At 38.1% G+C, this 23815-nt stretch overlaps 1 protein-coding gene across 1 annotated transcript in view; it reads right to left on the bottom strand.

The window, feature by feature from the left end:
* LOC131996766 (uncharacterized) overlaps nucleotides 1-23815 on the bottom strand; it is a 71174-nt gene that overhangs the window by 18130 nt on the left and 29229 nt on the right. Inside the window, exons 2-5 of the mRNA XM_059366673.1 lie at nucleotides 4371-4944; nucleotides 2739-4314; nucleotides 2177-2627; nucleotides 2078-2112 (exon numbers count right to left, since the gene is read on the bottom strand). Coding sequence (XP_059222656.1) covers nucleotides 2078-2112; nucleotides 2177-2627; nucleotides 2739-4314; nucleotides 4371-4944 — 2636 coding nt within the window. The remainder of the gene's footprint in view (nucleotides 1-2077; nucleotides 2113-2176; nucleotides 2628-2738; nucleotides 4315-4370; nucleotides 4945-23815) is intronic.

The following is a 23815-nucleotide window of genomic DNA, read 5'->3' as shown; positions in this document are numbered from 1 at the left end:
ATTTGGCCCAGATCGGTCCAGATTTGGATATAGCTGCCATATAAACCGATAGTCCGATTTAGGGTTTTGGTCCCATAAAAGGCGCATTTATTGTCCTATGTCGCCGAAATTTGGGACAGTGAGTTGTATTAGGCCCTTTGACATCCTTCTTCAATTTGGCCCAGATCGGTCCAGATTTGGATATAGCTCTCATTTAGACCGATCTCTCGATTTGAGGTCTTGAGCCCATAAAAGGCGATTTATTGTCCGATTTCGCCGAAATTTGCAATAGTGAATTGTGTTAAGGCATTCGACATCTTTGTTCAATTTGGCCCGGATCGGTAGAGACTTGAATGTAGCTGCCATATAGACCGATATCTCGATTTAAAGTCTTGGTCCCATAAATGGAGCATTTATAGTTAAATTTCACTGAAATTTGATACAGTGACTTATGTTAGGCTTTTCGACATTCGTGTCGTTTATAGTTCAGATCAGTTTATTTTTACATATAGCTACTAATAAAGATAAATATTTTGTTATACACAATTGAACAATGACTTGTACTTATTAGTATTTGGTCCAAATCAAAACATATTTCGATATTGATGCTATGGGGCATACGGTATGCATTTTTCACCAGATTTTGACGAAAGGTGGTGGGTATCCAAAGATCGGCCCGGCCGAACTTTACGTCTTTTTACTTGTTTTTTTTTTTCATTCTGCGTTTTTTTTAACTTTATTTGGTTTTCAATAGAAAAAATTTGTAGCTTAATTTCCGACCCCGTTGCCAAGATGGTGGGAGATCAAAGTTATCATACAGCTTTGCCAGTTGCCTGCGCACAAGTGCTCCTCCTCTGCGGTGCTTCGGCTTTTTATTTGGGGGAATCCTCGTCAACCGTTCTTTTTGGCTTCTCTGCTGTCGCCTGTAGTATGCTTTTAGTGTTATTTTTTGGACCTTGGGTGGTTTCAGAGTGATGGTTGCTGCTGTTGTTGTGGATATGTTTGACAGGATAACCATGTACCCTACATAGCACTTTTCTGGTTTTGGTCACACATATGTCTGGTGTGAAAGTTAGTTAGGTCCTGCCTAGTTGGTTTGCCGACGCTTAAGAGCGCCAATGGCACGAAAATAGATTTGGCTTTGCAGGTACAACTGGATGCCTTTGCAAACAAAATAAAAAGCTTAATTTAATATTGCTTTTACTTAGAAGTCGCAAAGACGGTGAAGGCTCTTTTTCACTTCTGGCCTTTATTTTCGTTTCATCGTCTTTGAATACTTATATCATCTAACGGGACTTAGCCTATTCTTATAAACTAATCCTGAAAAATAAACAACATTGTAATTTATTTATTTATTTATTATTATAGTCAATGGAATTCATATCCTTACAGACTAAGATTAAATTCAAAAAATATAAATATATTTACAAAAACTATGTTAGGGGAAAAGCGCAATATAAACTTGACCTAAATACTTCTTTAGATGTGCTAAAATCAATACTTGGCTTCGATTCTTTTTGAAAATTTAAATTAATTCGATTTAAATTTAAAAATGAGCGTGTTAGTGGTCCATTGCGGGCATAATTGCAACGATGAAATTTAATACTAAATAAATCAGTAAATCGTAAACTCCTTACTGGAACAGAAAACGGAACTAAAGCCAACAAATCGGGAGAATCGACACGATTATTAATCAAATCAAAAATAAATAAAGCAGACTGAAATTTTCTACGGCAATCCAAACTCTGTAGTCCCAGTAACAAACATCGCGACCGATATGGTGGATGCTCCAAAGGAAACAAAGGCCTAAGGGCAAATTTAGAAAAAAGTTTTTGAATTCGTTCAATACGACCGATATGCGAAATACAATAAGGATCCCAAATGATGGCGGCATACTCCAACTTTGATCTAACAAAAGTTGTATATAATATCTTGAAAGTGTTAGGATCAGAAAAATCAAAGCAATTTCTCTTAATAAAAGCAAGGACCTTATAAGCATCAGGTATTATATAGTCAATATGTGGAACAAAGGACAAGGAGAAATCAAAAATCACACCCAGGTCGCGAACTGAAGTTGATTTTTTAAGTACACAATTACCAATTTTAAATGAAGTTTGGATTGGATGACGCAATCTGTAAAAAGAGACGTGAGCACATTTCGATAAATTTATAAGAAGCTTGTTGCTAATACACCAACTCAGCAGATTGTCCAAGTCATTCTGTAAATCGAAGACATCAGACATAGACTCAATTTTATGAAATATTTTTAAATCATCAGCATAGAGCAGAAATCTAGATGTTGAAAAGCATGAGGAAATGCCATTTATGAATAAAATAAAAAGAAGTGGCCCCAAGATACTACCCTGAGGCACACCGGAAGTTTGAATATAAGGTGAAGATACAAAACTCTCCACCTTTACTGTACACACTCTGTTGTGAAGATATGAAGCGATCCAAGAAAGAAAATTGGAATGAAACCCTAATTCTTGTAATTTATCGAGCAATATAGAATGTGATACTTTATCGAAAGCTTTTGATAAATCTGTGTAAATGGCTTCAACTTGACAGCCACGTTCAAAGGCAGATAGGCAATATTCTGTAAAGAGAACCAAATTAGTTGAAGTTGATCTTCCTGAAAAAAATCCATGCTGATGGGGAGAAATAAATGATTTGCAAATAAAAAACAATTTTTTGTGAATAACATGCTCAAACACTTTTGAAACACACGACAATTTAGCAATTGGCCTGTAACAAGTTACATCGTCTTTTCTGCCACCTTTAAAAACTGGGGTAATTGATGCTACTTTCCATCTATTAATAAATATACCCTCCTTAATAGAGAGATTGAAAATGAAAGTTAAAATTGGAGCTACACAAATAGAACACTTTTTTAGAAAATAAGCACAAAGGCCATCGGCGTCGTGTTTAAAACTATTCTTAATATTAAAAATAGCGTCCAACACATCTTCATCCGAAACAGAAATATTTGCCAAATTAATAGCAGATACAGAATCAAGGACTGCCGCGCTACTTGTTACGGGAGAATCAAAATTAGATTTGAAAAAAGAAGCAAACATATTAACCACGTCCACACCAGATTTTGATGTACAGCCATTATATGTGAGAGTAGATGGGATATCAGATGTTTTCCTTTTAGAGTTAACATAAGACCAAAAGCTTTTAGGATTGGCTTTAATTTCATTCTCTTTATCCAGAATGTATTGCTTATAGAGGAATTTATTTAAAAAATTAAATTCACGTTGATAATGCTTGCATTGGACCAAATCTTCTGGATCACCATGCGCCAAAAAGCGCTTATGAAATTTATTTCGTAAATTTTTAAGTTTCTTAAGACCTGTCGTATACCAAGGCAGTTTATGTGGCTTATTTTTCTTAAACGGAACATTAGATTTAAGTATATCAGAGACTTTTTCTATAAAAAAATCATAACAAACTGATGATGTTTTATCATTAAATATTTTTATCCAATCAATGGAGCCAAGAATTGAATTCAACATATTAAAATCACAAACGTTATAATTTAGAGCCAGATTTTGAGACGGTGATGATTTTAGAAAGTTAAAATAACCTACTTCAACAACAATAGGCATATGATGTAGATTAGATGGGGAAATTGGAGCCAAACATTCATAAACATTAAATTTAAAATCATTTGGAACAAAAATAAGATCAAGAAATCGGTGAAGTTGATTAGAAAAATGATTAATTTGAACAAGATTTAAACTTAATAAAGTATCAATACAATTGACCTCGTAATCCTTGTTTACATTAGTGGGCGTTAAAAAATGATTGTCGTCAAATTTTGACCAACAAATGTTAGGTAAATTAAAATCACCCATAACACAAATATTAGCTTTCGACCCCATGCTTACTTCAATAGCAAAAATATTATCAATATGCTTCGAATAAATAGATGCACTACTACCTGGGGGTATGTAAGACAAACATAATACAACGCTAAGATTTAAACCATTTATGCATACAGCAATTTGGTCTAATAATCCGCTGTCATCATCCAAACCACATAAGTTTGACTTGTATTGAGATTTAACGGCCAAGAGCACACCACCTCCTCTAGAATATCCAGTCCTTGAAACATTTCTATCTTTACGGTAAACAGCAAATAAATTTAGATCGAAGAACTCAGCATCACAAAAGTCATCGTTCAACCAGGTTTCAACAAGAGCAATAACATCATAGTTCAATTGATTGGAGAAATCAAAAACATCCTTGGATTTCGTACGCATACCAGACAGATTATGGTAGTAAATTTTTAAACCATGCACCTCATTAATCAATGGGGAAGCGATTCCACTGCCATTTTTTGAAAATTTATAAATGGACGAATTCTAATATCAGTAGGCCATAACTTTGGGTTGATGACGTCATCGTAATGATTAGATGTAACACCAAGCTTAAAGTTGACGCGTTTTAAACTATTGATGTCAACATCTTTTTTCACAAGCACATAGCACTCCATATTAGACTTTGCAATGTTAGCATTCTTTTGAATAAAGTCAGTGATATGCTCGCTCGTAACTGATGGCTTAAAAGATGAAATATGCACCCATTTCTTAGAAATAACAACATCCAATTCATTTGTTGTATTATTTTCACCATAAATGACCTTATCCTTTCTTTTTCTACGCCTCTGGACACGCACCCAATTAGAATTAGGTAGGACGTTGGCTTCAAACACAGCATCATCATTATCAACAGCATTAGCATCTACTGTGTTAAGCGATGATACAGATGACGCGTATGGCACAACATGTTGGCTGTTGTTTACGTTCAACGAATGTTCGACAGCAGCAGCGACAGGGGCATTTGTACTTTGAACCTTACCAACAACATCACGGCTCCTCACTGCTGCAGTATTAAGATTGGAGTTATGGTTGATCGCCGATGACCAATGAGTTTTCCACAAGATTTTTGTGTTTGTTGCTATTGTTGAATAAGTTGGATTTGAATAAGGGAAGTAAGATTTGACTTGTTTTTTATTGCGCTTGTGAATCAAGTCGCCTTTAAGAGACCTGTTGAAATTTAGATGTATGTTTTTCAACCTAATCTATTTGGGTTGGTATGTATGTATGCCATGATCCATTTGGCATCGTCCACTAACAATTATTCTTGTTCGTATTTGAAATGGTTAGCCAGTCAAATGCTTCTAGCAACACCACACTTTTGCAGACTTGTAAACGATTTTTACTGTGTAGTTCTTTGAATAGAAAGCATTAAACAATGGTCTAAATCCGGACAATGTCCTGCAATGGAATCTCATAAAAAAAAAAATATAAAATATATATATATATATATATATATATATATTTTAAAATATAAAAACCCCACCCAAGCCCCAAAATAAAAACCCCACCCAAGCCCCAAAACACCCCTAAATCGAACATATTTACCCGAACATGGCAATATGGGACTCAAATGAAAGGTATTTGCGAGTAGAATACGTATCTAATATCCAAATGGGGACCACGCTTCTGGGGGTCCACCCCTTCCCCAAAACAACCCCCAAACAGGACTTATTTACTGACTATGGGAATATGGGGCTTAAATAAAAGGTATTTGAATGTAGAAAACGAATCTGATATCCAAATTGGGGGGTCGCCTCTCACCAAAAACATCCCCCAAAGGGGACAAATTTACGACCATAGCAATATGGGGCTCAAATGAAAGGGCTTTGGGAGTAAAGCACTAATTTGATATCAATATTCGGGAAAAGTGTCTATGGGGCCACCCCACCCAAATAGGAAGTATTTTCTGACTATTGCAATATGAGGCTCAAATAAAAGGCTTTAAAGTGGGACACGAATCCGATAAATATTTTCAAGGCCCATCCGCCAACACACCCCCCAAGCTGGTCATGTTTGCCGACTAAAGAAATATGGGGCTCAAATTAAAGTAATGTGGGAGTAGACCACGTATTTGATATCAACATTAGGGAGCAACTGTCTAGCGGACGTCCCACCACCAAAACAACCCAAAAAAAAGAACGTATTTGCTCACCAATATAATTTGGACCTTAAAGAGAGTGGAATTAAATATTTATAGTTTTTAGGGCCAATACCCCAAACCGGACATATTTGCTGACTTTTGCAATAAGGAGTTTAAATGAGATTAGAAATCGAATTTGATATCCAATTTTGAGGGTAATGGCAATATGGGGTTCAAATATATGATAAATAGATATATGACAATAGAGCACATTGCTGATATATTTTCAGGGCTTAGAATTTAGGGGAACACCACACTCCCCAAAACTGGGGCTTAAATGAAAGGTATTGGGGGTAGAGCAAGAATTGATACCCATACGAATTTGATATCTGAAGTGGGGACGGAATTTTCAGAAACGCCAGATCTCGGAGATGGGAGTGCGATTTAAGCGAAATTTTGTGTGATCTCATATAGTACCCTAGAAATAAAAATTTGGTATCCAAATTTTGGATGAGGTACCTAGGGGGGCTGCCCCACCCTAAAACCTACCAAACATATATTTACACCAATCACGACAATATGGGACTCAAATGAAAGGTATTTAGGATAAGAAAACGTATTTGATATCCAATTGTCGGACCAAGTGCTAGGGGGACCACCCCAAGCCCCAAAACACCCCTAAATCGGACATATTTACCGACCAAGGCAATATGGGACTCAAATGAAAGGTATTTGAGAGCAAAATACGAATCTGATATCCAAAAGTGGGACCACTTATCTGAGGGTCCACCCCTCTCCCAAAACACCCCCCAAACAGGACTTATTTACTGACCATGGGAATATGGGGCTTAAATAAAAGGTATTTGAATGCAGAATACGAATCTAATATCCAAATATGCGGCCAAGTGTTTGGGGGGCCGCCTCTCACCAAAAACATCCCCAAAGGTGACAAATTTACGACCATTGAAATATGGGGCTCAAATGAAAGGTCTTTGGGATTTATTTGATATCAATATTCGGGAAAAGTATCCATGGGGCCACCCCACCCCCACAACACCACCCAAATAGGAAGTATTTTGTGACTATTGCAATATGAGGCTCAAATAAAAGGCTTTTAAAGTGGAACACGAATCCGATATATATTTTTAAGGCCAACTCACTGAGTGGCCGCCCATCCCCCAAAACACCCCCAAGCCGGTCATGTTTGCCGACTATGGAAATATGGGGCTCAAATTAAAGGCATTTTGAAGTAGACCACATATCTGATATCAACATTCTGGGCCAACTGTCTAGCGGACGTCCCACCACCATAACAACCCCCAAATAGGACGTATTTGCTCATCAAGACAATTTGGGTCTTAAAGAGAGTGGAACTAAATATTCATAGTTTTAAGGGCCAATACCCCGAACCGGACATATTTGCTGACTTTTGCAATAAGGTGTTTAAATGAGATTAGAAAACGAATTTGATATCCAATTTTGAGGGCAATGGCAAATAATATACAGATATATGAGAATAGAGCACATTGCTGATATATTTTCAGGACTTAGAATTTGGGGCAACACCCCACTCCCCAAAACACCCCTAAATCGGGCATATTTACGGACCATGACAATGTGGGGCTTAAATGAAAGGTATTGGGGGTAGAGCAAGAATTGATACCCATACGAATTTGATATCCAAATGTAGGACCATGTATTTAGGGCATCACCCCTTTCCCAAAACACCTCCAAAGGGGAAAAAAAATTCGAACATGCCAATATGTGGCTCAAATGAAAGGTATTTGAGATTAGAAAACGAATTTGATACCCTATTTTGGGCCATGTGTTTGGGGGACGCCTCATCCTGTAAACTCCTCTTCAGACAATTGCAATATGGGGCTTAAATAAATGGTATTTGAGACAAGAGTACGATGCTGATATTTTTTCAGGGCCAACTCTCCCCCGAAAACACCACTTAATCCAACATCATGAGAATATCGGTCTGAAATGAAGTATTTTAAAACAAACTTAAATTCGTAGACCAATAAAGAGCATATGGGATACACATAAAGGCATTTATGTTGTTAAACTGTTCGTCAAGCGATATACTATTTTTGTTGCATGGTATGTCACTAATTTTTAATTGTCGAAAATAAAAATTTTATGGAAACTTTTGTTCTATATAAAGTAAAAGAAGGCGCAGCGGAGCGGGCCCGGGTCAGCTAGTATATATACATATTTAATGTAATGATTTCAGGCTTCGTAAAAGAAGAAAAATTGTCGTTTCCATTATTTGTCTCTCTTCACTGTCAGGGATATATCAGTAAAGAGTGTTACAACAAATTAATTTATATACATATTTAAAATGAATAGTTAAAGAAGAAGAAGAAATTTAGAATTTTTTGTACAATACCACAGAGTCTAGACCCACTTGTTTAAGTTCAATAAAAACATTGCGTTTTAATAATATATATTTGTTTGATCAGAATTTATTGACCCTAATTTAATTGAAGTTCTCGTTAGAACGCAACTTTGCAGTTGAAATGTCAGTTTTTTACGAGAAACTAATCATTTTTCTAATGCTTGACCCGCCACATCTTGTAATTGCTCACTCTCATTATCGTGCTTTGCAAATATGCAGTCTATCTATTCTTTGTTTACTACATTTTGTTGTAATAATAAATTAAAGGTAATTTTGTTTATCCCCTTTATCGAACTTTACTTGATAGCTAACAAAGCTTGCGGCTGTCCTTTTATTACCAATTAAACTTAACCAACTTTTCTTTATCTTTTTGTTTTCATTTGCATTTAGGGCGAACACTTTAGTCACTTCGTACTGGATTTTGGAGAACGTGACTACAGGAAGTTGGTTAACTGGCAATAATTTTGTTTTGTGGTTTCTTCAGTCCATCCCTACATCGACAACATCACACCATCATCTTTCATTCGGAAGCATTAATCAAATACTGGCCCATCCAAGCAAACTTCGCTTTGCTCTCTTCAATACACAGAATAAAAAATTACTTCTATATATAATACTAGCTGACCCGGGCCCGCTCCGCTGCGCCTTCTTTTACTTTATATGGAACAAAAGTTTCCTTGGTATATTTATTTTCGACAATTAAAGAGGTTTTAGTGAAATATCATGCTACGAAAATAGTATATCGCTTGACTAACAATTTAACAATATAAGTGTCTTTGTCCGAATCCCATATGATCTTTATTTAAGTTTGGATGTAAGGTGTATTCCATTCTTAAAATACTTTATTTCAGCCCGCTACTCTCGTGATATCTGATTTAGGGGTGTTTTCGGGGGTGAGGTGGTCCCCCAGGTACTTGGCCGTGAAAAAATGTCAGCATCGTGGTCTTCGTTCAAAAACCATTTATTTAAACCCCATATTGCCATTGGTTTAGGGGAGTTTACACGATGAGGCGTCCCCCAAACACATGGCCCAAAATAGGTTATCAAATTCGTTTTCTAATCTTAAATACTACATATCGGCATGGTCGAAAATTGCCATTGGTTTAGGGGAGTTTACACGATGAGGCGTCCCCCAAACACATGACCCAAAATTGGATATCAAATTCGTTTTCAAATCTCATTTAAACTCCTTATTGGAAAAGTCTGCAAATATGTCCGGTTTGGGGTATTGGCCCTAAAAACTATGAATATTTATTTAGTTCCACTCTCTTTACGACCCAAATTGTCTTGGTGAGCAAATACGTCCTATTTGGGGGTTGTTATGGTGGTGGGACGTCCCCTAGACAGTTGGTCCCTAATGTTGATATCAGATACGTGGTCTACTCCCACATTACTTTAATTTGAGCCCCAATTTCCGTAGTCGGCAAACATGACCGGCTTGGGGGTGTTTTGGGGGATGGGCGGCCACTCTGTGAGTTGGCCTTGAAAATATATATCGGATTCGTGTTCCACTCCAAAAACCCTCTTATTTGAGCCTCATATTGCAAAAGTCAGCAAATACTTACTATTTGGGTGGTGTTGTGGGGCTGAAGTGGCCCCATAGACACTTTTCCCAAATATTGATATCAGATTCGTTCTTTACTCCCATATTGCGATGGTCGTAAATTTGTCCCCTTTGGGGGATGTTTTTGGGGAGAGGCGGCCCCCCAAACACTTGGTCTCATATTTGGATAGCAGATTCGAATTCTACACTCAAATACTTTTTATTTAAGCCCCATATTCCCATGGTCGGTAAATAAGTCCTGTTTGGGGGGTGTTTTGGGGAAGGGGTGGACCCCCAGGAACGTGGTCCCACATTTGGATATCCGATTTGTATTCTACTTGCAAATAACTTTCATTTAAGTCCCATATTGCCATGTTCGGTAAATATGTCCGATTTAGGGGTGTTTTGGGGGTTGGGTGGTGTTGTGGGGGTGAGGTGGCCTCATAGACACTTTTCCCGAATATTGATATCAAATTCGTCCTTTACTCCCAAAGACCTTTCATTTGAGCCCCATATTGCTATGGTCGTAAATTTGTCCCCTTTGTGGGATGTTTTTGATAAGAAGCGGCTCCCCAAACACATGGTCTTATGTTTGGATATCAGATTCGTACTCTGCATTCAAATACCTTTTATTTTAGCCCCATATTCCCATGGTCAGTAAATAAGTCCTGTTTGGGGGGGTTTTGGAAAAGGGGTGGACACCCGCATTTGGATATCAGATTCGTATTCTACTCGCAAATACCTTTCATTTGAGTTCCATATTGCCATGTTCGGTAAATATGTCCGTTTTGGAGTGTTTTGGGGGTTGGGGTGGTCCCCCCCCTAGCACCCTATTTTCACCACGGGGTCATTATGCACCATCTGTGAAAATTTTAAGAAAATCGGTTCAGCCGTTTCTGAGTCTATAAGGAACACACAAACATACAACAAGTAAAAGCGTGCTAAGTTCGGCCGGGCCGAATCTTATATACCCTCCACCATGGATCGCATTTGTCGAGTTCTTTTCCCGGCATCTCTTCTTAGGCAAAAAAGGATATAAGAAAAGAGTTGCTCTGCTATTAAAACGATATCAAGACATGGTCCGGTTCGGACCACAATTAAATTATATGTTGGAGACCTGTGTAAAATTTCAGCCAATTCGTATAAGAATTGCGCCCATTGGGGCTCACGAAGTAAAATAGAGAGAACGATTTATATGGGATCTGTATCGGGCTATAAACCGATTCAGACCATAATAAACACGTTAGTTGATGGTCATGAGAGGATCCATCGTACAAAATTTCAGGCATATCGGATAATAATTGCGACCTCTAGGGGTCAAGAAGTCAAGATCCCAGATCGGTTTATATGGCAGCTATATCAGGTTATGAACCGATTTGAACCTTATTTGACACAGTTGTTGAAAGTAAAAATAAAATACGTCATGCAAAATTTCAGCTAAATCGGATAGGAATTGCGCCCTCTAGAAGCTCAAGAAATCAAATCCCCAGATCTGTTTATATGACAGCTATATCAGGTTATAAACCGATTTGAACCATACTTGGCACAGTTGTTGGATATCATAACAAAACACGTCGTGCGATATTCCATTCCAATCGGATAAGAATTGCGCCCTCTAGAGGGTCAAGAAGTCAAGACCCAAGATCGGTTTATATGGTAGCTATATCAGGTTATGGACCGATTTGAACCATACTTGGCATTGTTGTTGGATATAATAAGAAAATACGTCGTGCAAAATTTCATTTCAAAAGGATAAGAATTGCGCACTCTAGAGGCTCAAGAAGTCAAGACCCAAGATCGGTTTATATGGCAGCTATATCAGGTTATGGACCGATTTGAACCATACTTGGCACAGTTGTTGGATATCATAACAAAACACGTCGTGCAAAATTTCATTCCAATCGGATAAGAATTGCACACGCTAGAGGCTCAAGAAGTCAAGACCCAAGATCGGTTTATATGGCAGCTATATCAGGTTATGGACCGATTTGAACCATACTTTGCACAGTTGTTGGATATCATAAGAAAACACGTCATGCAAAATTTCATTCCAATCGGATAAGAATTGCGCACTCTAGAGGCTCAAGAAGTCAAGACCCAAGATCGGTTTATATGGCAGCTATATCAAAACATGGACCGATATGGCCCATTTACAATACCAACCGACCTACACTAATAAGAAGTATTTGTGCAAAATTTCAAGCGGCTAGCTTTACTCCTTCGGAAGTTAGCGTGCTTTCGACAGACAGACGGACGGACGGACGGACGGACGGACGGACAGACGGACGGACATGGCTAGATCGACATAAAATTTCACGACGATCAAGAATATATATACTTTATGGGGTCTTAGACGAATATTTCGAGTAGTTACAAACAGAATGACGAAATTAGTATACCCCCCATCTTATGGTGGAGGGTATAAAAAAACAAAAGAAACAAACAAACAAACCTACAAACAAACACAAATTAATTTTTATATATAAGATAAACTTCTAGGTCTCATGGGTGTTTCTTGACTTTAAGTATACTCCACATTGTTGGTATACACAACTTGCCAATACCTTTCTGTTGACTGCAGTGCATTTATCAAAACACAGGCACAGGCAATTAGCCCAAAAAGTTTTTATACCCTCCACCATAAGATGGGGGGTATACTAATTTCGTCATTCTGATTGTAACTACTCGAAATATTCGTCTGAGACCCCATAAAGTATATATATTCTTGATCGTCGTGAAATTTTATGTCGATCTAGCCATGTCCGTCCGTCTGTCCGTCCGTCCTTCCGTCCGTCTGTCTGTCGAAAGCACGCTAACTTCCGAAGGAGTAAAGCTAGTCGCTTGAAATTTTGCACAAATACTTCTTATTAGTGTAGGTCGGTTGGTATTGTAAATGGGCTATTTCGGTCCATGTTTTGATAAAGCTGCCATATAAACCGATTTTGGGTCTTGACTTCTTGAGCCTCTAAAGTGCGCATTTCTTATCCGATTGGCATGAAATTTTGCACGACGTGTTTTGTTATGATATCCAAAAACTGTGCCAAGTATGGTTCAAATCGGTTCATAACCAGATATAGCTGCCATATAAACCGATCTTGGGTCTTGACTTCTTGAGCCTCTAGAAGGCGCAATTCTTATCCGATTGGAATGAAATTTTGCACGACGTGTTTCGTTATTATATTCAATAACTGTGCCAAGTATGGTTCAAAGCGGTTCATAACCTGATATAGCTGTCATATAAACAGATCTGGGGACTTGACTTCTTGAGCTTCTTGAGGGCGCAGTTCCTATCCGATTTGGCTGAAATTTCGCAAGACGTTTTTTATTGTTACTTTCAACAACTATGTCAAATAAAGTACAAATCGGTTCATAACCTGATATAGGTGCCATATAAACCGATCTGAGATCTTGACTTCTTGAGCCTCTAGAGGTCTCAATTATTATCCGATTTGCCTGAAATTTTGTACGACGGATTCTTTCATGACCATCAACATACGTGTTTATTATGGTCTGAATCGGTCCATAGCCTGATGCAGCTCCCATATAAATCGATCTCTCTATTTTACTTTTTGAGCTCACGCAAGAGCGCAATTCTTATTCGAATTGGCTGACATTTTACACAGGTCTCCAACATATAATTTAATTGTGGTCCAAACCGGACCATATCTTGATATCGCTCTAATAGCAGAGCAAATCTTTTCTTATATCCTGTTTTGCCTAAGAAGAGATGCCGGGAAAAGAACTCGATAGATGCGATCCATGGTGGAGGGTATATAAGATTCGGCCCGGCCGAACTTAGCACGCTTTTACTTGTTTTTCTTATTTTCGATTATTATTTGTAGGATTCGTACAGTTTATGCCAAATACTGTTATTATCGGGTTATATGTCCGTTTGGTGGGAATTAAAGGAGGGGCGAGCGCTAGAATCTTGACTATATATAGTTCTTTACAGCCCTTACATGTATATATATAAATATACTAGCTGAAGCCGGCCCGCTTCGCCGCGCTTTCTTTTACACAATATGAAATATAACTTTCTTTTGAATTACATTTCTTTGCATACACAAAGTTACCTACATATTTTGCGGGCATTTTTATAGAATTTTTAGACTATTGTGGAAGCTTGTCCCAGGGTAGTAGGGTTAAAAATAAAACCGAAAGCATTCAAAGTTTAGTTCCTATATTTTATTTATTCGAAGGACAGACAACTTGTTAAAACAGTAGTAAAAAGCATATTATCAACTTTCAACCCTCTCTACTGTACCTCTCGCTCCCTTTCTTTTATTTTCTTTTCATTGCTCGGGTTGGCTTATATCCACCAAGAGATGGCGCCAATTTTGTTGTTGGTGATTCTCGCTGTTGATTCCCACCACATTGTCATAATTTTGTCCATTTTTGAATTTAATCGAATTTCCATTTTTGTCGGCCTTTCTAATGTCACTGTTGCGCATGAATAAGCATTTAAGGCTTATCAATATAAGCCTTATCGCTGGATAATTCCTTCTATAATAGTTGCAAGAACTGTGAAGAATTATCCATTAAAGACTTCATACAAAAACTTGCGACCTAGAAAATTACCTTTTTTATACCCTCCACCATAGGATGGGTGTATACTAATTTCGTCATTATGTTTGCAACTACTCGAAATATTCGTCTGAAACCCCATAAAGTATATATATTCTTGATCGTCGTGACATTTTATGTCGATCTAGCCATGTCCGTCCATCCGTCTGTCGAAAGCACGCTAACTTTTGAAGGAATAAAGCTAGCCGCTTGAAATTTTGCACAAATACTTCTTATTAGTGGAGGTCGATTGAGATTGTAAATGGGCCATATCGGTCCATGTTTTGATATAGCTGCCAAATAAACCGATCTTGGGTCTTCACTTCTTGAGCTTCTAGAGGGCGCAATTCTTATCCCACTGGAATGAAATTTTGCACGACGTGTTTTGCAATGATATCCAACAACTGTGCCAAGTATGGTTCAAATCGGTCCATAACCTGATATAGCTGTCATATAAACCGATCTCAGGTCTTGACTTCTTGAGCTTCTAGAGGGCGCAATTCTTATCCGAATGAAATGAAATTTTGCAAGACGTGTTTTATTATGATAGCCAACAACTGTATACATTATTGTTCAAATCGATTCATAATTTGACTTCTTGAGCCTCTAGAGGGCGCAATTCTTATCCGAATTGATTTTTTCCACGAAGTATTTTGTTATGATATCCAATCTGGGATCTTGACTTCTTCAGCCTCTAGAGGTAGCAATTATTATCTTATTTCCTTGAAATTTTGTACGACGGATCCTCTCATGACCATCGACATACTTGTTTATTAGGGTCTGAATCGTTCTATAGCCTGATACAGTTCCCATATAAATCGCTCTCCCTATTTTACTTCTTGAGCCCCCAAACAGGTTTCCAACATATAATTTAATTGTGTACCGAACCGGTCCATATCTTGATATCGCTCTAATGGCAGAGCATTATCTTTTATCCTTTTATTGCCTAAGAAGAGATGGCGGGAAAAGAACTCGACAAATGCGATCCATGGTGGAGGGTATATAAAATTCGGCCCGGCCGAACTTAGCACGCATTTACTTGTTTTTGTACCCTCCACCATAGGATGGGGGTATACTTATTTCGTCATTCTGTTTGTAACACCTCGAAATATGCATCTAAGACCCCATAAAGTTTATATATTCATGATCAACGTGACATTTTAGGTCGAACTAGCCATGTCCGTCAGTCCGTCTGTCTGTCGAAAGCACGCTAACTTTTGAAGGAGTAGAGCTAGCCGCTTGAAATTTTGCGCAAATACTTCTTATAGGTGTAGGTCGGTTGGTATTGTAAACGTGCCAAATCGGTCCTAGTTTTGATATAGCTGCCATATACCCCAATCTTGGGCCTTGACTTCTTGAGCCTCTAGAGGGCGCAATTCTTATCCGATTGGAACCAAGTTTTGCGCTAAGTGTTTTGGTATCACTTCCAACAACTGTGCGAAGTATGGTTGAAATCGGTCCATAACCTGATATAGCTGCCATATAAATTGATCTTGGGTCTTGACTTCTTGAGCCTCTAGATGGCGCAATTCTCATCCAATGTAATTTTGCACTTGGTGTTTTGGTATTACTTCCAACATTTATGCGAAATAATGTCCAAATCCTTCCACAACCTGATATAGCTGCCATATAAACCGATCTGGGATCTTGAGTTCTTTCATTTCTCATCCGACTTAGCACAAATTTTGTACAACGGCTTCTCCCATGGCCTTCAACATACGTGTGCAATATGGTCTGAATCGATCTATAGCTTGACCGAATTTAGCCGAACTTAGCACGCTCTTACTTGTTTTTATACCCTCCACCATATGATAGGGGGTATACTAATTTCGTCATTCTGATTGTAGCTACTCGAAATATTCGTCTGAGACCCCATAAAGTATATATATTCTTGATCGTCGTGAAATTTTATGTCGATCTAGCCATGTCCGTCCGTCCGTCCGTCTGTCTGTCGAAAGCACGCTAACTTCCGAAGGAGTAAAGCTAGCCGCTTGAAATTTTGCACAAATACTTCTTATTAGTGTAGGTCGGTTGGTATTGTAAATGGGCCATATCGGTCCATGTTTTGATATAGCTGCCATATAAACCGATCTTGGGTCTTGACTTCTTGAGCCTCTAGAGTGCGCAATTCTTATCCGATTGGGATGAAATTTACCACGACGTGTTTTGTTATGATATCCAACAACTGTGCTAAGTATGGTTCAAATCGGATCATAACCTGATATAGCTGCCATATAAACCGATCTTGGGTCTTGACTTCTTGAGCCTCTAGAGTGCCCAAATCTTATCCGATTGGAATGAAATTTTGCACGACATGTTTCGTTATTAAATCCAACATCTGTGCCAAGTATGGTTCAAATCGGTCCATAACCTTATATAGCTGTCATATAAACCGATCTTGGGTCTTGACTTCTTGAGCCTCTAGAGGGCGCAATTCCTATCCGATTTGAATGAATTTTAGCACGTAGTATTTTGTTATGATATCCAACAACTGTGCCAAATAGTGTTCAAATCGGTTCATAACCTGATATAGGTGTCATATAAACAGATCTGGGGACTTGACTTCTTGAGCTTCTAGAGGGCGCAGTTCCTATCCGATTTGGCTGAAATTTCGCAAAAGACGTTTTTTATTGTTACTTTCAACAACTATTTGAAATAAAGTACAAGTCGGTTCATAACCTGATATAGCTGCCATATAAACCGATCTGGGATCTTGACTTCTTGAGCCTCTAGAGCTCGCAATTATTATCCGATTTGCCTGAAATTTTGTACGACGGATTCTCTCATGACCATTAACCCGTATTATTATGGTCTGAATCGGTCTATAGCCCGATACAGCTCCCATATAAATCGATCTCTCTATTTTACTTCTTGAGCCCACAAAGAGCGCAATTCTTATTCGAATTGGCTGACATTTTACACAGGTCTCCAACATATAATTTAATTGTGTTCCAAACCGGACCATATCTTGATATCGCTCTAATAGCAGAGAAAATATTTTCTTATATCCTTTTTTTTGCCTAAGAAGAGATGCCGTGAAAAGAACTCGACAAATGCGATCCATGGTGGAGGGTATATAAGATTCGGCCCGGCCGAACTTAGCACGCTTTTACTTGTTTCTTTTTATACCCTCTACCATAGAATGTGGGATAAACTAATTTAGCCGTCTGTCCGTCCGTCTATCGAGAGCACGCTAACTTTCAAAGGGATAAAGCTAGGCGCTTGAAATTTTGCACAAATAATTCTTATTTGTGTAGGTCAGTTGGGATTGTAAACTGGTCATATCGGTCCATGGTTTGATATAGTTGTCATATAAACCAATCTTGGATCTTGACTTCTTGAGCCTCTAACGCAATTCCTGCCCGATTTGTCTCAAATTTTTAAAGCATTTTGTTATGACTTGCAACAACTGTGCCAAGCACCATATAGCTCCCATATAAACCGATCTCCTGATTTGTCTTTTTGACCCACTAGAGGGCGTAATTCTTATGCGATTTGGTTAGACATTATTTTAACGACTTCTTCTATGACTTTCCACATACGTGCCAAATATGGTATGAATCGATCCATAACCCGATATAGCTCCCATATGAACCAGTCTCTCGATTTTAATTCTTGAGCCACTATAGGGTTCAATTCTTATACAATTTGGCTGAAATTTTGCACAATGACCTCTACTTTGGTTTCCATCTATCAAAATCGAATATGGTCTTAATCGGTCGATAACCTGAAATAGTTCCAATAGCTTGGCAATTCTTATTCATTGTCCTTTGTTTGCCTATAAAGAGATATCGGGCAAAAACATGACAAATGAGATCCATAGTGGAGGATTCGGATCGGCGTTTAAAGGCCTTGGGCAATTTCTGTGAAATTTTGCACAGTGAATGTGTTTGACTCCTCGGTATTCATAGAGAGATGATCGCATTGCACTTGGGTATAGCTACCATATCAGCTCTTTTCAATGACGTGGCGAACGAATTGAGTGACAAAAAGGAAAACAGATTCGGTTTATCGGCACGCCACTTGGGCTCGACTATAAAAAGTAGGCTTCTTTTAGTTGACTTAATTTCAGTCAAACCCGCTCCACAACACTTTCGTTTTCAGAACGCAGAAAAATGTCACCTTTGTAATGACCAACACTCCGATTGCTTTGATTTTGTGTACGTTCGTTGAGCCTTCCCCTCAAACTGTTAAGCACAAACTGGGATATTCATCTACTAAATAAATTTGTATCTATGGCAAAGATAGCCACTTAAACTACTCGACCTATTACCTATTGTTTTGGTTCGTTTTAGGGTGAGAAAGTCAAAAAAATAATACCCCAAACTACCACAACGATATTCCTAATTTCATTATTTATCTTTACTTTTAAGGACCGATAGTTTGCCATAAGAAAGGTAAATGCTGAATTTTGTCGTCTGAATTCAGTTGATCCAGGAAACAGCCAATAGATGGCGCTAATTTAAATGTTAGTGATACTCGCTTGGAGTGGCTGAACGCCTACAGCAATGATCATCATGGGGTAATGGTCTATAAATGACTATATGATTACCTATTAAATAGTCATAATTTTGCATTTTTAAATTAAATCATATTGTCTATTTGTAACGATTTCTATGCTAAAGAACTAATAGGACGTTTTATATATTAGTACGGTGGCAACAGTTCTTAGTAATTGAACCATGTAAAACTTTTGAACAAGAATGTGTTGTCCAGGAGCACATCGTTGTGACTTGTCTAGGAAAAAAGGCCCCTTACAGATGAGCTAAAAATGGCGACCAACTTGACGTTAAGGTTTGCATCATTTCCTATCGTTCTGAACGAATCGTCATAATTTTAAGGGCATGTTTATTTATGTTCCCAAATTAATTAAATCACATAGTGTCCTGTTAGGAAATTATGATTGATCGACTGTTTTGAGGTGAGGTGGTCCGCTAGATATATGAGGAGAATAAAGACATCAGATTTGCAGTCTACAAACTTATACCTTTATTTTAACCGCATATTGTCATGATTGGTGTATATAGCCGTTTGGCGGAGGGTGTTTATAAGAGGGTTGTGCGCCATTTGATAGACGCACCCCTCTCAAAAATGTTTATCACTTGATCCCCCATTGTTTTAATTGGTCAAAAACCCAATTGGGGGCTATTTGAGGACGTAAAGCACCGACTTGATTTTGGATACAAGGTTTGATGTAAAATTCGTCATCACCTCCCAAATAACTTTCATTTGAGTCCCATATTGTCATTATTGTCCAATATGCAGGAGTTTTGGGGTCGGAACAGCACCGTAGGTACTTGGACCCAAATTTTGACACAAATTTTGTATCCTACTTCCGAATACCTATCATTTGAGTCCCATACTGCCCCGATCGATCCACTTTTAGTTTTGGGTGATTTGGGCTATGGGGGAGGGTCAGCCCCCTTGAGATATCAAATAGTTATAAAACCTATTGCTTCTTCCGGACCACACCCACAATCTGTGTAACTTTCAAAGAAATCGGTAGCCGTTTTTGAGTCTACCTACCTATGAGTCTACCTGAGTTTTTACCTACACATTTGCGGCTATGAATTACACATTACACATCGGTAGCCGTTTTTGAGTCTACCTATCTATGAGTCTACCTGAGTTTTTACCTACACATTTGCGGCTATGAATTACACATTACACATTTAAGCGAAATTTTGTGTGCTCTCATATAGTACCCTATAAATAAAAATTTGGTATCCAAATTTCGGATAGGGTACCTAGGGGGCTGCCCACTCTAAAACCTACCAAATATATATTTAGACCAATCACGACAATATGGGACTCAAATGAAAGGTATTTAGGATAAGAAAACGTATCTGATATCCAATTGTCGGACCAAGTGCTAGGGGTTCCACCCGAAGCCCCAAACACCCCTAAATCGGACATATTTACCGACCAAGGCAATATGGGACTCAAATGAAAGGTATTTGAGAGCAAAATACGAATCTGATATCCAAAAGTGGGACCACTTATCTGAGGGTCCACCCCTCTCCCAAAACACCCCCCAAACAGGACTTATTTACTGACCATGGGAATATGGGGCTTAAATAAAAGGTATTTGAATGCAGAATACGAATCTGATACCCAAATATGGGACCAAGTATTTGGGGGGCCGCCTCTCACCAAAAACATCCCCCAAAGGGGACAAATTTACGACTATTGAAATATGGAGCTCAAATGAAAAGTCTTTGGGAGTTATTTGATATCAATATTCGAGAAGTGTCTATGGGGCCACGCCAACCCCACAACACCACCCAAATAGGAAGTATTTTCTGACTATTGCAATATGAGGCTCAAATAAAAGGCTTTTAAAGTGGAACACGAATCCGATATATATTTTTAAGGCCAACTCCCATCCCCCAAAACACCCCCCAAGCTGGTCATGTTTGCCGACTATGGAAATATGAGGCTCAAGTTAAAGGTATGTGGGAGTAGACCACGTATCTGATATCAACATTCGGGGCCAACTGTCTTGCGGACATTCTACCACCATAACAACCCCCAAATAGGACGTATTTGCTCGCCAAGACAATTTGGGTCTTAAAGAGAGTGGAACTAAATATTCATAGTTTTTAGGGCCAATTCCCCAAACCGGACATATTTGCTGACTTTTGCAATGAGGAGTTTAAATGAGATTAGAAAACGAATTTGATATCCAATTTTGAGGGCAATCGCAATATGGGGTTCATATAAATGATATATAGATATATGAGAATAGAGCACATTGCTGATATATTGTATTTTCAGGGCTTAGAATTTAGGGGAACACCACACTCCCCAAAACACCCCTAAATCGGGCATATTTACCGACCATGACAATGTGGGGCTTAAATGGAAGGTATTGGGGGGTAGAGCAAGAATTGATACCCATTTTCGGGACCAATTTTTAGGGTTCTACCCCTTTCCCAAAATTTTCCAAAATCTGCAATTTTTTAGTGACCATCGCAATATGGGCGCAAATAAATGTATTTGGGAGTAGAATACGAATTTGATATCTAAATGTAGGACCATGTATTTCGGGCATCACCCCTTTCCCAAAACACCTCCAAAGGGAAAAAATTTTTCGAACATGCCAATATGTGGCTCAAATGAAAGGTATTTGAGATTAGAAAACGAATTTTATAACCTATTTTGGGGCCATGTGTTTGGGGGACGCCTCATCCTGTAAACTCCTCTTCAGACAATTGCAATGTGGGGCTTAAATAAATGGTATTTGAGACAAGAGCACGATGCTGATATTTTTTCAGGGCCAACTCTCCCCCGAAAACACCACTTAATCAAACATCATGAAAATATCGGGCTGAAATGAAGTATTTTAAAACAAACTTAAATTCGTAGACCAATAAAGATCATATGGGATTCACATAAAGCCATTTATATTGTTAAACTGTTAGTCAAGCAATATACTATTTTCGTTGCATGATATTTCACTAAAATATTTTTAATTGTCGAAAATAAAAATTCTATGGAAACTTTTGTTCCATATAAAGTAAAAGAAGGCGTAGCGGTGCGGGCCCGGGTCAGCTAGTGTATTATATAATATTTCTTAAAGAAGAAATTATATTATTTTGAGTAAAAAATTATTTGAGTAAGTTTTTTTAAGTTAAGAAAAACAATGAATTATCGTTCTGTTTAAATAATGTTTTGAATTTAACGAATAAATAAGATGGATTGCCAAGCGGGTAATAGTTGCAGAAGACAAAAGAGATAGTCATGGCGAATGTCAACAAAAGGCAGATGTAGGAGTGTGTGGTGGTGTATATGTCATGGTGCAGATTTAGAGTGGATACTCATCGCACCCCTCTCGCTAAATCGATCGCGTCGTGATCGTGCAGACGTAGGGTGGATACTCGTCGCACTCCTTTCGCTAATTCGATCGCGGCGCCGGGCAGACGTAGATAATCGTCTCACTCTCTTCGCCATCTCGGAAACAAGAAACCCACAGTGCCCAAAGGTGCAACCAGCTAGCGAAGAACGAAGTGCTTGTAGATGGAGCTTTTTGGAGTACACGGAATATTTAATGTACAATATGTACAAAACAATATGTGTAGTGAAAGAAAATGAATAAAATATTATAACGTTATATAAAAAAAAGGACCCTCCGTGTTATCTTTTCTATAAAAATAAATAGAGTGTAACAACCCTGGACACCCCACTGGACACAAACCCAGAAGAAAGAATATATATATATATATATATATATATATATATATATATATATATATATATATATATATATATATATATATATATATATATATATATTATATACATATATATATATACTAGCTGACCCGGGCCTGCTCCGCTGCGCCTTCTTTTACTTTATATGGAACAAAAGTTTCAATAGAATTTTTATTTTCGACAGTTAAAAATCTTATAGTGAAATACCATGCAACGAAAATAGTATATCGCTTGACTAACAGTTTAACAATATAAATGCCTTTATTTGAATCCCATATCATCTTTATTAGTCTACGAATTTAAGTTTGCCTAAAAATACTTCATTTCAGCCCGATATTCTCATGATGTTTGATTAAGTGGTCTTTTCGGGGGAGAGTTGGTCCTGAAAAAATATCACCATCGTGCTCTTGTCTCAAATACCATATATTTAAGCCACAAATTGCAATTGTCTGAAGAGGAGTTTACAGGATGAGGCGTCCCCCAAACACATGGCCCCAAAATACTTTATCAAATTCTTTTTCTAATCTCAAATACCTTTATTTGAGCCCCATATTGCGATGGTCACTAAAAAATTGCTGTGTGTGGGGTATTTTGGGAAAGGGGTAGACCCCCAGAAAATTGGTTTCAAAAATGGGTATCAATTCTTGCTCTACCCCCCAATACCTTTCATTTAATCCCCACATTGTCATGGTCGGTAAATATGCCCGATTTAGGGGTGTTTTGGGAAGTGGGGTGGTCCCCCAAATTCTAAGCCCTGAAAATATACCAGAAACGTACTCTATTCTCATATATCTATATATCATTTATTTGAACCCCATATTGCCATTGCCCTCAAAACTGGATATCAAATTCGGATGGTGATGTGGGGGTGGGGTGGCCCCATAGATACTTTTCCCGAATATTGATATCAAACCCGTCCTTTACTCCCAAAGACCTTTAATTTGAGCCCCATATTGCTATGGTCGTAAATTTGTCCCCTTTGAGGGATGTTTTTGGTGAGGGGCGGCTCCCCAAACACTTGGTCCCATATTTGGATATCAGATTCGTACTCTACATTTAAGTACCTTTTATTTTAGCCCCATATTCCCATGGTCAGTAAATAAGTCCTGTTTGGGGGATGTTTTAGGGAATGGGTGGACCCCAGC

This window comes from Stomoxys calcitrans, chromosome 1, assembly GCF_963082655.1.
Source record: "Stomoxys calcitrans chromosome 1, idStoCalc2.1, whole genome shotgun sequence".
In the NCBI taxonomy this organism is placed as follows: Eukaryota; Metazoa; Arthropoda; class Insecta; order Diptera; family Muscidae; genus Stomoxys; species Stomoxys calcitrans.
This window is presented reverse-complemented; position numbering and strand designations above follow the sequence as displayed.